Source organism: Anguilla rostrata, chromosome 3 (genome assembly GCF_018555375.3).
Source record: "Anguilla rostrata isolate EN2019 chromosome 3, ASM1855537v3, whole genome shotgun sequence".
Classification (NCBI taxonomy): Eukaryota; Metazoa; Chordata; class Actinopteri; order Anguilliformes; family Anguillidae; genus Anguilla; species Anguilla rostrata.
The window spans coordinates 12,603,657-12,617,904 of NC_057935.1; the positions used below are offsets into that span (position 1 = coordinate 12,603,657).

At 43.7% G+C, this 14,248-nt stretch overlaps 2 protein-coding genes across 4 annotated transcripts; both read left to right on the top strand.

Moving 5' to 3' along the window:
* Positions 1-1,673: 1,673 nt before the first annotated feature.
* On the top strand, positions 1,674-8,636 carry rap2c (RAP2C, member of RAS oncogene family). 2 transcript variants are annotated; one of them, XR_010328877.1, is made up of 4 exons: positions 1,674-2,963; positions 4,248-4,558; positions 5,530-5,565; positions 7,687-8,636. XR_010328877.1 is itself a non-coding variant. In XM_064326278.1 (3 exons), exons 1-2 carry the CDS (start codon positions 2,691-2,693, stop codon positions 4,524-4,526), a joined length of 552 nt encoding a protein of 183 aa, XP_064182348.1. In that variant the 5' UTR covers positions 1,675-2,690; the 3' UTR covers positions 4,527-4,558; positions 7,687-8,636. The 2 variants fall into 2 exon arrangements, 1 of the variants encoding a protein (XP_064182348.1); XM_064326278.1 differs by lacking the exon at positions 5,530-5,565 and having other exon boundaries at positions 1,675-2,963.
* Positions 8,637-11,153: 2,517 nt separating this feature from the next.
* On the top strand, positions 11,154-13,471 carry zgc:92907 (uncharacterized protein LOC436733 homolog). Of its 2 annotated transcripts, none has more exons than XM_064326279.1 (4): positions 11,154-11,364; positions 11,869-12,031; positions 12,193-12,331; positions 12,661-13,471. In XM_064326279.1, exons 1-4 carry the CDS (start codon positions 11,257-11,259, stop codon positions 12,776-12,778), a joined length of 528 nt encoding a protein of 175 aa, XP_064182349.1. In that variant the 5' UTR covers positions 11,154-11,256; the 3' UTR covers positions 12,779-13,471. The 2 variants fall into 2 exon arrangements, with proteins under 2 accessions (XP_064182349.1, XP_064182350.1); XM_064326280.1 differs by lacking the exon at positions 11,154-11,364 and adding an exon at positions 11,453-11,662.
* The last annotated feature ends 777 nt before the right edge of the window (positions 13,472-14,248 follow it).

Genomic DNA, 14,248 nt, shown 5'->3' on the forward strand with positions numbered 1-14,248 from the left:
AGTAGGTCCTTGGTTTGAATTCCGCCCAATTCTGTGTGGAGCTTGTACGTTCTCCCAGTGTCCATGTGGGTTTCCTCCAGGTACTGTGGTTTCCTCCACAATTGCCCCTGGCCATGAATGTGTGATGTGTGTGCCCTGAAATGGACTGGCGAACTGTTCATGGTGTATTTCTGGCTCTCACTCAATGCATGCTGGCATAGGCTCCTGTACCTCCTGCGACCCTGACCTGGAATAATGGGTATAGATAGTGGATCAGCCGCCTAGTTTCGCATAGTCAGATGTCAAGTCACAAGCATACTAGGTGGTCGAGAAATTCATTCAAATGAATATATTGGGGGGTGACATGCCTCCCTGTCTCCCCCAAACATATGTGTATTGTTACATTCTTATCTTACATTCCTACCTGTCATTACTACTACTTGCTACAGGAGGGTTCTAGTTGGCAGCTGGAGTTTCATTGCAGAATGTTCACCACAGTACTGTATTTTGTCACTCCCCTTTAAGCACGTGAAGCCAAAACAAGAAGTGTAGAACAAAGGACAAAAAAACAGCAAAATGGTCCTTAGAGCAATATTGGCCTATGGATACATGTTTATAAACATATTGGTATGTATTTGCTCAGTTTTCAGGGTCCCATTTTTATGGATGCCTACCTTACAATAAATTGCAAAGCAATCTGTGATATACAGCAATTCACACATTGTGCAAAACATATCTCAGCACATGCAATCAGCGCACTTTTGAAAAAATTATTATTACTGTATCCCTGCGGTCACCCTACACTATTTACTGGATTGAAGAGACTGCCTGTGACGTTGAGAAGATCTTTCACATGCTCTGCAGCAGCAGGGCGCCTTGTAACCCATTCTACCTGACCAAAGAGATCACAGAGCTTCTCCACCCTAGCTCCCCAGTGGTGGAACGAACTCCCCGTCCCTCTCCGAACCTCCCCCTCACTACCCATCTTCCGCCGTGGCCTGAAGACTCATCTCTTCAGACTATACCTAGACTAACCACCACCACGCTGTATATTTCACTCTAAATCCCCCACCCCCCTTTTTTTTGTCATGATACTTGTTACATGTTGCCCCATCCCAGCACTTTTTGGTCATTTGTATTTGTCCTAATACTGTAGCTTATTCTTCTGCCGAGTTGGCTTTGCGGAGGTTAGGTCTGAATAGTGTTCATTGTGTGAACTAAACTGTGTCCTTCGCTAGAAATAGCTGTACAAAATAAGTATTGTATCTTACTGAACCTGTGTTTAGTAGTTGTCTATGACCATGAAATGCACTTTTTGTACGTCGCTTTGGATAAAAGCGTCTGCCAAATAAATGTAATGTAATGGAAAACAATGACCGCATAATGAAGTCCTTTGTATAATTTCGGGTTGGATTTGGTAAATGCAGTATTCCATTTATGTTGTTTTCGCAGTGGCCTATATTTCTTTCCTATTAATACTATTTATCAATTTATTTCCCCATTTAATGGGACTCATTTCGCTTTCACGGCCGACTCTACCATAGAGCGTAGACGTCTCTATGGCCTCTCCCCAGTATTGTTGTCACGTGACACCTAACCGGGCTATCCCTTCCTAGGCTCCGCCTCACTACTAGGGAGAACCAATGAGAACGAAGAACTCTCATTGTGGAGACCAATTAAAACATACATTTTACCGGTTCTTGTGTCTGATTAAAGGGCAATGAAACATGGCTCAGCTATCTAGGAAATAGTGGGGAAACGATTGGCGTTATTTTATAATTAACACAGCAATCAACGTTAGTCCAGCAGGTTACAATGGTGCATGCAATGCTGAAGTGATCATTATATTTATCGTAGCTGATCTGTAGGGACTGTGCATTGTGAGGTCTAACAAACCGCCGTTTGGACCGCCTGTGGCTGTGATCGGCGTTGATCAGCGCTCTGTAGCTTGTTGCAGCGACTAGGGAGAGGGCGAGCGCGAAAGGGAGGGGAAAGAGAGAGGCCGGCGGAAACGGAGGGGAGTGGAGTTTTCAGTTTCACCATAAACAGGCAATTGAGGAGACGGTAACGAATTACATTTTTAACTTGTTGCAAAAATCGTTTTTAAAAATTGTAGCTAGCAAGCTGGAATACCGACAGTCCCGGCGAGGGGAGTCGATGGCTTAGCAAAGCTAGGCAGGCATCCGTCGAATATGCATGTGACAGATAGTGCGACACCGGTATGATACTAGCTGGTGAATACCGTGGATTGTGGAGACTCATTCGCATGGTCCCAGAATATGAAGACGACAATGGATTCGTGGTTTGTCGTTCCTCCTTGGATAACCACCTAGAAATGACCGGGAGCACACGTGCATTGTAAGGTCTTAGCGACGGACCACCGAAATTCGTTTCAAGGTAACAGCTATGTGTACTCTGCGAGGATAGAACCAGGCATTAGGCTCTTTATCGGGAACGAGCGTGGAGGGGCGTTGTGGGAATGGCACGCTTTAGTTGAACTCAAGACTTTGATCGCCTTGTTCTCTTTTTGTTTCGTATAAAGCCGGCAGGCTATTTTGTGAGCCTATGTACAAACAAAACAGCCACGCCACGCCAAACGTGTCACTCGAGGGGGGTAGCTTTTCTGAGCTGTCTTGAGTGCTCCATTTTATACAGTTCCGTAGATTTATGCTAAGCTAACTGGCTAGCTCGGGTCAAGCTCGTGCACACTCATGAAGGAGTACAAAGTAGTCGTTCTTGGAAGCGGCGGCGTCGGCAAGTCCGCGCTGACTGTCCAGTTTGTCACGGGTACTTTTATCGAGAAATACGACCCGACAATTGAGGATTTCTATCGGAAAGAGATCGAGGTGGACTCGTCGCCTTCCGTGCTGGAGATCCTCGACACGGCAGGCACGGAACAGTTCGCCTCCATGAGAGATCTGTACATCAAGAACGGCCAAGGCTTCATTCTGGTCTACAGTCTCGTCAACCAGCAGTCATTTCAGGTAACGTACTATATCTAATGCAGATAATATGCTAATCAATCACTGATGAAAAAGTCGCTTTGCTCTTGCAAGCCAGCTTCAGCTTGCTAGTAACGGTACCACCCTCTGTAAGATGGACAAATAATGCTAGCTAGCAGATTTGCTCTGCATAATCATTTCAGTAACGTTACTGTGCGGACTCGTTTTGGAATTATATAGCCATTGTTAAGATATGCTTAAATAGCTGTTCTCATTGCATTTATTGTTACAGTATGGCTATCTTGACGCCCACACTTGCCTTTCAGAGAAATTGCTTCCAACGATTATCATAGCTAATGACTGTACCACTTGATTTATCAAGAGTAGCTAGCCAGCTACTTGTCAGAGTTGGCTTACGAGCACGTAACTTCATAGGTGCTACTGCTTCTCAAAGTCTTTCCTCTCTTGAGGAAAAGATTACATGTTAGATGCACAAATGAAGGACTGATAATATCACGTATGGAGATAAGCATGAGCTTTACAGCCTTGAAGAATATATAAACCCACGGAGTCAAACATGTGGGCCTCCTGGGTAACGTTACAGGCTTGGGTGTTTTGTGTGACAAAACTACTTTGATGCAAGGTGACAAATGAGAATAAATAAGCGTTAATATGCAAGGACCCAAGAACGCATAATGAAGAAAACCAGCTATTCACCCCCTCCCTGCTCATGTGCCTGCTTTCTGGATAGTCGAATGCCCCTTGGATATGTTTTAGAAAAACCATGTGAACTGCAGGTCCAAAGAAAAATGCAATAAACAGCTGTCCAAATCACTTTCAGTTTCACCTGCAATGGACCATCATATTCATATTCAGCATATTCAGCATCAACCACCAGTGTCAGGTGATGGGTACTGCTTCCCTGTGTTGTCACAAGAGAATTTGTATAGCTTGCATGTAGCTTAAGATTTTGTGGGTATACTTTTTTGTAGTTTGCAGGGCTATGTGCTTCCTACACCTTTTTAATCTTGGCTGGACAGACCAGACTCAATAAATGACGACACCCTTGTAACCATTGCAGTCGTTTTGAAGGTTTTATTGAATGATGGGTATTGACTGCGCTTGTGGTTGTTGAAAGACAGTTATTTGTGTGTGAGTGTGTGTGCGAGAGAGTGAGAGCAGCCATCCGATCATGCAGTTTGGTTTACTAAAGCATCCAGTGCTTTCTCCCCTCCTCACCTTTGGCTCTCAGGTAAATTCCTTCATTCTTCTTTTTCGCTCTTGCACCCCACTGCGCTCCTCACCTCGTTCTCCGCCCTCCCCCAGGACATCCGACCAATGCGAGACCAGATCGTGCGAGTGAAGCGCTTCGAGAAGGTGCCCCTCATCCTGGTGGGGAACAAGGTGGACCTGGAGTCGGAGCGCGAGGTGTCGGGCTCGGACGGCCGGGCGCTGGCCCAGGAGTGGGGCTGCCCCTTCATTGAGACCTCTGCCAAGAGCAAGACCATGGTGGACGAGCTGTTCGCCGAGATCGTGCGGCAGATGAACTACGCCACTCTGCCCGAGAAACAGGAGCAGTGCTGCACCGCTTGCGTGGTCCAGTGAGGCCTGGGGCCCGCATCTCTCAGTACCTCCAGGTGAGGCCCCAAAATCAATGGGGGTCGAGGGTCGGCGGTCGGGGGTCGGGGAGGGCACTCTTATTTGTTGGGGCGTTTTCTCAAACTTGCCTTTTCCTTCAGATTACTCCTGACTTTAGTGTCTTAGCACGGCGTCTGAAATTCCACCACAGGCACAGACATTCCTGAACATAAGTGGGCCGATAAACGCGTGCAGGTGTATATATGTGTTCTGAAGTGGTGTTGTACACAAGTACGTTGCTCTGTGAAATAAGCGACGCTGGCTTCTGTTTGATGGCTTTGGCATGCGCTGGGATCCTTGTGGGCGGCACCAATGTGAGATGTGCAGTATGGGATTTGAAGGCGAGGACAGTGAAAAATCTGGAACGAAACTACAACTGGAGGGCAGAGAGGGAGAGAGGAATGGAGGGAGATGCAGGAGTAGGTGTCAGCAGGGTTGGCTGGTTGTCATCGGTAGAATGTGGCATGAAGAGCAAACTGCTTTAACTCTTGGGAGGTTGAGGGAAAGACAGAGAGGGAGAAATGGAGCGAGAGAGAGTAAGAAATGGACAGAGAAGGAGCAGAACTCAGTGGAAGAGGGAGATTCCTGGGGAAGGAGGGAAACGCAATATCCTGAATAAAAGTCGTTCCAAAACAGGAAACAGATTTTGGCACTGTGTGAAAAACTGGCTCACCACACATGTGTGTATGTACGCGCGCACACACAGACACACGCGCACACACACACTGACACATACTTCTGCGCTATAAATTGTAGTGTAAAACTGAAGGTCACATCAGAAGAATAGTCCCACAATTGAGAATATTCCCAGTGTTAAAATGACGCATCTGGCTGTGGTGATGTGGTAAATATTGCATTTAATGCAATGCTGCAGTCAAATAGCGTTTCCTTCTGGTGTGCTTGCCATTGTGTGAATCTGCTGCTCAGGGTTGCTTATCTTTGCATTTTTTCCCCCTGTCTTCCTCTCAAGAAGGCACACAGACACTCATCCAGATACATACAGCAGGTCAGGACTCCTCTTCCTGTTTGTCTTTGTACTTCCTATCTCAGACCAACAGTGGTTATTATCCCAATATAGCCTCCATGCCACTATTGTTAATGGTCTGCTAAGTGTTTGTGCTTGAAACGTGCCTCATTTGTTTGTTTAGGGTCATACAGAAATATAATGCTAATCTGAATAATGGACTTAATCATGATGAGCGAGTCCATTTTATTTGTGCAGCCGTGCTCCAGGGCAGAAATCCTGTTTGTGTGGAAAAAATGTAAAGGGCGACACAGTGATATGATAAAGCTGTGGTTATATATTCCAATCACAGATAAGGGTGTAGTAGGAGGTGAAACCTTTTGTGCCAGGCCAGTGCCACTGTATGTACAATGCTCTGCTTGCAAGGGCCAGCCACTGATAAATAGCCAGTAACGAATGAAAATCCAAAAAGAGCAATAGCAGCCCAGCAATAGCGCCTTTGTCTCAAACCAAACGAAAAAGGGAAATGGGAGAGGGTGGGAGGATGTGTCACACGCGCCAGCCGTCTGAGTGGCCAGCGAGTTGATGAGTGGATCGTAAAAATAACGGCAATAATAATCCTTAGTCACAGAGCACCTTTCACACCAAGAGCCGGGCGGCGCGGAGTGGAATAAGGAGGACAGTACGTTTGAAAAAAGAGAGCGTATTTTAAGAATAAGGGATGTTTGGGGTTGCTCATCTGTGCTCCAGTGCGTTGGTCGGCTGGAATTCTGCCCCCAAATCAGCCTGTGGATCATGTGACCCTCGGTGTCTTCCCGCTGCCGCCGGCCGGCTCGCTCCGCGCTCCCCTGTGCGGTTTCCTTTCTGGAGGAGCCCCGTGGTGAGGAGCGCGTTTCGGGGCTCTGTTGATGCTGGAAGGCACCGTGGTGTAGCAGTTAGGGAACTGGGCTCGTATGTGCTGTCGCCTTGAGCGCGACACTCGGCATGAACATACCTAACTGCACTGATGGTTTGTGTGTTTAAAAATATGTATTCTGCGGAAGGGGCAATGGCTGGGCCTGCTTAACGTAAATGTAATGTGTTTATATTTAACAAATCCATTCAGAGATCTTTGCACTCACTAATCAGGGCCACCTCTTTGATGCTCTCTGGGAGTCTGATCTGAGACGGCACATCTCACGTCTCTTCTCAGTTGTTTTTTTGTTGTGGATGCGAGACATGCATGAAGGTGCAGTGTGCAAGTTTGGAGAAACGAGCGAGAGAGAGAGCTAGATTTACATTTTAATAAAGAGTTCCGTCGCCTCCCACCCCTTCCCCTCCGCTCTCTTTTCAAAGCCCTTCCCTCCAAACACATGCACGTGCGCTGGCTGACATCTGAGTACTGGAGAGAGAGGGCATGTAGAGCATTGAAAGCATTGGAGAAGAGTGCAGCAGGTAGCAGTCGAGTTAGTGTTAGCTAGCTGCGGCAAGAAGCAAGAAAAATAGCAATAATCCACAGACCAACTTTTGTTTTGAATTAAATATTTTTGCTACAGCATTTTAATTTCTACTTATTCTATGCTAGACCGCTAGCTTTAGCACCATCTCTGCAGTATCTATGCTCTGCTCTTAATTGTGTAGCCCCATTCTGCCTGCTCTGGCAGTGCTGTGAACGTGCAACTGGATTGACAGGCAGGCAGTGTGGCCTCCTTGGACGGAGCTGTCCTGATTGGTTGTTACGATACAGGTGCAGTTAAATTTGGAGTGGCTGATTTCAGAGCCTGGGGCAGTCAGAGAGACTGGAAATTTTTTCTTGCTGTACAGTTGGTTTGTACCTGCGTTGATCCTTAATTTGGATATTGTTAGTGACCGGCAGGGGACTTGTAATGTGTGTTTGGGCAGGTCCTGTTTCGCCATACATGTACTCCTAAAAGAAGAGGGCTTCACATGGAAAACAGATTCCACTTCTTGACAGATGCCGCAGTTCATGTGATTTGACTGTACACTTATTGCAGTATCAAGACTTATGGAAAAAAAAACATTTTTTTGGTTTTTGGTTTGAATGTTTTTTGGAGAAAGTGTCCATGGAATCATAAGCATATGTTAAATGTGTAAAATGTGAAAGGAGTAGGAAAAACAAAATAATTGATTGCTTTTGTTCTTTTTTTATTTTTCCTGTTACAGACACGTTACCTGGCCGGACATCCTTCACTCAGTGTCTCTGCTTTGATGACTTAAGACCACCCCCCCCCCCCACCTCCTGCCCCTAAACCACACCTGGGACACCCAGCCCTTTCGCCGCTGAACTGGGGGTCGGAGGGCGGCTTTCCCTGTTTGAACAGAAGGGGGGGGGGGGCCTTTGAGCCCCCTTCATCGGCGAACCTCTTGACCCCTGGAATGCACACACATCTGCTGGTTTGACCAATAAGGAGCCCCCTGGTGATGCTGGGAGAACACACAGAGAAGACAGAGACTTGTGATGGGGGGGAGGGGTGGATGGGAGGTGGGGGATGGTATTGGTATTGCAGGGTTACGGAAATGGGGGGGGGGTGCGGTTGAGGGTTCGCTCAGGACCGCGTCCGTGAAGGTGCTTGTTCGGCATATCCCCTGCTTTAAATTTCATGGCCTCTCTTCAATCTAAGCACAATGTGCTTTGCCCTTAAAACCGAGTAACTCCACTAAGCAATTAAATTTGTAAAAGAGAAAAATTGTAAAATATATTTCTTGTTGATTTCAGTAACTGGCAGAACACGTGATATTATTAAGTATCAGAAAATTTGAGCTGCTTGTAGTAAATACTCAAAGTTAAGGACGGGGCGCATTGCAGTTAGAGTGATCAGAGGCCCCAGTTTTAATCTTTATGATTGGTTCTTTGTATCTTTGATTACGCGGTGGCTGTCGTGTAAGATGGACCCCTGACCTATCTAACTTCATTTTATTTGATTATTTTTGGTCATTGTTTTACTATGCTTTTTCTGTCAATAATCTATTTATTAAAACCTTAATTACAGTGTTAGATACTTAATGCCTTTTTATTTTATTTTATACTCTATGATGTGTTTTTGCTTTGGTGACTACAGTATATATGGTTTTAAATGGAGAATTAATTGAGCCTTAAATGATTTCAGTCTTAACTTGTGTGTGGGTGGTTCCTGAGTCCGTGCAGTTCCTCTCTACGCCGTCTCGCATCGTGCTGTCGTTTTTTTCTGTCTGTCGTGACAGCGCAGGAAGAGGGTTCTCATCTGGGCATTCTCCTCTGCTGCTAATCTAAAGCACCTGGTCTTAGCTCCTGTAGTTTGGCGCCGGCACCCTTGGTCGTGATTTGAGAGGTGCTTTGGAAAACCCACTGGCCCTTGAGGATTAGTCATCTTTCAGCCTATAAATTCCCGTCCCAGATTTGTTTTTTTTTTTCCTCCAGTCGTCATGGTATTAAAATAAATTTATATATACATATGTATATATATATATTTTTTATACAGAATTGGCAGGGTGGTTTCACTGCAGTATTCTCTTGCATCCATGGAAACATTTAAAGCATCTCACCAACAAGCAAGACAAGGCAAATGGTGGTAAATGGCATTTTTACATTATGATGTGCACATGACCTTTTTTTTTTTTTTTTTTTTTTTTTTGCACACTCAAGTGAGCATGTTTAATGGAATGACCTGCCTCCCCTTAGCTTGATGACATCATTCTCTTCCCTTCTGTGGGTTGGATCCATGTCTCAGGCTGGGGGGGTTGACCCTCTTGTTTGAAAGCTGATGATTGCATTTCTTGCCATGCAGGTATGCCCACTCCCTCTCGAGTTCCAGTGTTTGTGTTCCATCAGCTGTTTGCGTGCATATATTGAATTGCATATTATTATTTTTCCTATAGAAACATCCTGTAACAAACGTGAAGACAAATAACACTACGGGTGAATGAATTTGTAAAAGTGCATGAATTGTGGTAAAATGAAATAGCAAATGTTTAACTATTGAGAATGTTTGTTATTTTTGTATAATTTTATTATTATGCAAAGTACATATAATGGACGTTCACATCTGGGTGCTTATGTTGCTTTACAATTTGGTTCCTGCACTATGCGTTTGACCATTTTGAATATGTAACAAACAGACACCAATACACCCAAGTACTTGCATGACATATTTGAAGGTTTTGAAGGATATATGAAGGAAAAAGGTGCTTTAAATCAGTTTAGTGGATATCTCTTCTATTTATGGCAGCCAGTGCATGACTGCACATTGCCAATGTTAATTCAAATCTAAAGACGTGAATATCAGAGGTCTGCAGTGCTTGGTTTCAAAGAGAAAAGGAAAATTTTCTAACAAAATGTATTTGCCTACATTACAGTTATTACAGGCATGGCCATGAATCCAGGAAATGTGGGTGCTGTTTCTTAGAAACTCATTTTCACATGTGGAATACTCATGATAAATTTCAGGAGTTTGGGCCTTGCAGTTTCACAAATGTTTGCATGATGGTGAAGGAAAGAGAACGTGGCTGTTGCATACAGTGATGTTACAACTAAATCCATTGCAGTTCAGTCATATGGGAATATATGTGGTTGCTTCCTTACTATTGTTTGTTACTCAGGAAGGTTATACATTTGATGTATTCAAAGCATGAAAAACAGTACTGTACACCTTCATTTTGTAGGATATGGCCTACATGTTCAGTGACATACAACAAGCAGTGGTTCCTTAGTAATTCCTTTAGGGCACCACCTAGACATTAAGAGTGAATATTAACATGAAAAATGCAGATGAAATATGAATATTAAAAATATGCCCTTCTTCGAGTGGGCATATCTGGAAGAGCACCAAAGAAATGTTTTCAGCCATATCGGGCATGGCTAAAGGCGTTATGCACATCTGCAAAGAACACTGACCAGTTTCATCCAAATTGGAGAATTTTGCATGTTGAGGAGAAAATGGAACAGCTGGTCTCTGGTTCTGGAAGCCAAAAAATGTGACTGTCATAAGGAGCTTCAAGTTACTAACCAGAAGTGTGATTGCATATTGCTAACCAGGAATGTGATTGCATGTGTATTTTAACAGCCACCAGATGGTAGTATTGTCAACATGGTTTAAAGCAGGGACAGTCCCCACACATTGTTTCCAAGGTTTTCTCTTGATTGAAAGGAAGGTCTGGATCTACTGCAATGAATTTTAAAAAAAGGGTTTAAACACAGAGATCTAAATGAACTTCAACAGTTACTCAGAATACACAGAGTACAAGTACCTCTTCCAGCTGTAACATGCTTCTGTGGTCTAGTAATTTGAACCTGAGGTTTAAACTCCTTGCTAAGTTTGCTGCAATTTATCCATTGAATTTGAGATATCTGATTTACGGGCAAATGCATAATAAGTCTGTGAAGTGATAACTTTTCTATCAGTGAGCAGTAACAATTTCCTAGTCTAAAAAGATGTATATTTGTACTCAAACACATGCATAAATACACGCATTGAAGATTATATATTTTTCCTCAAATGCACGCATTACATTGGGGCATATAGTGTAGTGTAGAGGGCTTATTTATTGTTCCACAGGGTTAGCAAATGGAGGAGAGGAATGTGAAGTTCCTGGTGTCATGCAGTACATTCGCACTCCACCGCGGTAGGTGGCGCGACTGCACCTTTAAATTATATAGCCAATCCTCAATTTCTGGGGAAGAAGAAGAAACCATCGAAACTGGGCGACGTTATTTGTACAATAAATTCTATTAAATTATGTATATTTAATAGCTCCTAAATGTCCTGTGATTGTCACACTACTGGTATGAAGACTGTATTCGTCACCGTTGGAACCACGAGTTTTGATGAGCTTATAGAGAGTATTACGTCTGAAGAAGCGACTCAGGTGAAATTCTGTTACATTGCAAAAAATAATAGCTAACTATCGATAATAAAGAATTTCAAGTGGTCCTTCATCTGGCCAGCCAACACTGAGCTTTTTTGTTGATCGCTTACTGCTGCCAGTCAGTTGTCCAGCAATATATAGCATTAGGTACGATGGCTATCAAGATGAGCAAAATACGAAACGTAGCTAACGTTTTCGTTCAAGTTTCCTTGACTAGTTTTTATTGTCATCCACCAGCTGGACGGTGTAGTTCCGTGGCTAACTATTTCTAGACAAGCTGGTACGATTCGCTAGCCAGGTATTAACCCTTAAGGAATAGGGTTTTTTGGGAAGGTTTTTTTTTCTCCAAAATTCCAAGTCACAATAACCTCTAGTGATTTCTAAATCATCATTAGAATGTCCAATTAATTATATTTCAATCGTATATTTATTATTTTACACCTTTAAATGTTTAATTCCCATGGAATGAGCAGTCTACAATTTTCTAATTCCTCTGTCCTGAAGGCGCTCTCAGCTCTAGGTTACAAAAAGCTGGTTCTCCAGGTGGGCCGTGGGTCTGTTCTTCCTGGTCCAGACAGCTGTGCTGGGCTGCTGGTACACGCCTTCCGCTTCAAAGATTCTATTGCAGAAGATATTAGGGATGCTGACCTGGTCATCAGCCATGCAGGTATGTGTGCACCCTAACTCTTGGGACCCAAAAGTTCCTCATTTGGTACTGAAATGACATGTGATTATCATTGTTTTAACAGAGCTATTCTATACCATTCACAGTATATGAAAGACTTTATGAGTCCAAATGCGTCATGCTTACCGCACATTGTTTCGCAGGGGCGGGAAGTTGTTTGGAGGCACTGGGAGCGAAACGGCCTTTGCTGGTGGTGGTCAATGACAAGCTGATGGATAATCACCAGCTAGAGCTTGCCAAACAGTTGCATGCAGACTCCCACTTGTTGTACTGCACCTGCAGGTCAGTGGCAATTCCTTTCTTGCCCTTACATTCCCACATCTTCCTACAGCATTGGTTATGATTTTGGTGTAGAGCTATAGCAGGTGTGTTTGATGCAGTTGTGTTCTGTGAACTCTGCCATCACTTATTTTCAACTTAATTCTTATAACCTGTTAAATCGGTATACCGTTAAGGGCATGAATTATGCCACATTATTTTATTGGCCTATCAGTTTTCTTTTTTTATTCAATAATAATCGCTGCTTCTGCTGCAGTGTTTTTCTGTGTCCTGCAGGGGTCTCTGCACTGTTTTCTGGCTCCCTGTTCTGTGCATTTCTTCCCTCCCCACAGCACACTGACTGAGACACTGAGAACAATGGACCTGTCTGTTCTCACACCCTTTCTGCCGGGACAGCCTCAGAACTTCGCCAGGTTTTTGGACCGGGCCCTGGGCCTTCACACGGAGTGAGTGTGCTGGTTCTTCAGCGGTGCCCGCCCACACGGGTTCCCCTCCCCGGAATCGGAGGGCTTTTGTCCGGCCCAGCCCCAAGTCCAGAGGGGAACAGGCAGTGCCAAGAATGAGAATCTGCTGCATTTTTCTATCAATGAGAACTACATTTTGCAGAGCAAGTTGTATTCTTTTTCAGTGGGATTCTTAATCAACAGAATGTTTTTTTTTTTTTACATCCTTCTCACAAGTGAGCTGTAATTCGAATATGTTAATTAATTTGTTTATATTGTCACTATATTGTCAGACAAGTAGACTGGCTAGCTAGTTGCCGTTCAAACTAGTACTAAAGAACAATTTTTTACCTGAAGCTTATTTGCTCGATATGCGTATATACACTATATTTCCAAAAGTATGTGGACACCTGAAAATCACACCCGTATGTTCATGTTGAATCTCATTCCGAAACCATGGGCTTAGAAAATATATCTAAGCTTGCTACCAAAAGTCTGGTAAGAAGTACATACAGTACGAACAAGGTTTTTATTTGCAAATATTTTTCAACCTTCTGTAATTTCCTGTTATAATTTAAAAGTACCATAATCATGGAAATGGAAATCAAAAATCATGGAATTTGTTTAACTGGTTGAAGTGGGAACATGCATTCGCGTATTAAAATAAAAATAAATATTCAAGTAGAAATTTGATAATTGCTATTGTCTGTTATGTTTGGTGTTGCGGTTAGTTGTCCCCACCTGTACCTTCTCAGAAATCCTTCAGAAGGTGAAGGCAGGGCTGCCAGCTTTTTCCCTTTCCTTTCTATCAGATTGCAGGAGGGAATCTGGGCGGAAATGCCATTACTGTTGCTTGTCTCCTGTATACAATGTTATTCCTGTATAAATAAAAAAATACGCTCTTGATGATAGGTCTATCAGGTAAAATATGTGCCATGATTAGCTTCATTACATATTAGTGTTTTCGAAACAGTAAAACCGTGGTGTAGGATGTCCTCATAAAAGTTGATTTCTCATGGCAGTGATCTCGGCAGGTTGGGTTACGTTTGGTCTCCACTGCGAAGCCAACGACATCACAGTAACTGTAGAACTGTAATGCAATCTGAAAAACGAAACTTTACTCAAATCCAACTGCTGAGAGAAATTGATGGTATCGAGAAAGATTCAGGCGGTTTACAGTCTCCAAAGGAGCACATTTCTGCCTCTAATGAAGAGCCAATTGCGGTCGGGGAGGGGGGAGGGGCAGGGGGTTTGAATCCGGTATGACTTTACATTTCTGCTTAAAATGTGGTACTACCATACAGTGAAGGGGGAGGGTGTATAGTCCTAAGAGACAAAAAGCAAAATTGTTTGACTTTGCTTGGCGACTTGTCAACATCCCTGAGAAGATTTAGGTAATAAAATGATGCTGAAAGCAGACACGATAGGCTTTGGAAAGGACGTAAAAATATAAAGGACAGGTTTGTGCTATGCGAGG

Excerpts from the sequence above, each read along its gene's own strand:
- rap2c (XM_064326278.1), top strand. The coding sequence starts at position 2,691 with ATGAAGGAGTACAAAGTAGTCGTTCTTGGAAGCGGCGGCGTCGGCAAG. Across the intron at positions 2,964-4,247 it reads TCAACCAGCAGTCATTTCAG|GACATCCGACCAATGCGAGA; the intron begins GTAACGTACTAT and ends GCCCTCCCCCAG.
- zgc:92907 (XM_064326279.1), top strand. The coding sequence starts at position 11,257 with ATGTCCTGTGATTGTCACACTACTGGTATGAAGACTGTATTCGTCACC. Across the intron at positions 12,032-12,192 it reads CCTGGTCATCAGCCATGCAG|GGGCGGGAAGTTGTTTGGAG; the intron begins GTATGTGTGCAC and ends ATTGTTTCGCAG. Across the intron at positions 12,332-12,660 it reads TTGTTGTACTGCACCTGCAG|CACACTGACTGAGACACTGA; the intron begins GTCAGTGGCAAT and ends CCCTCCCCACAG.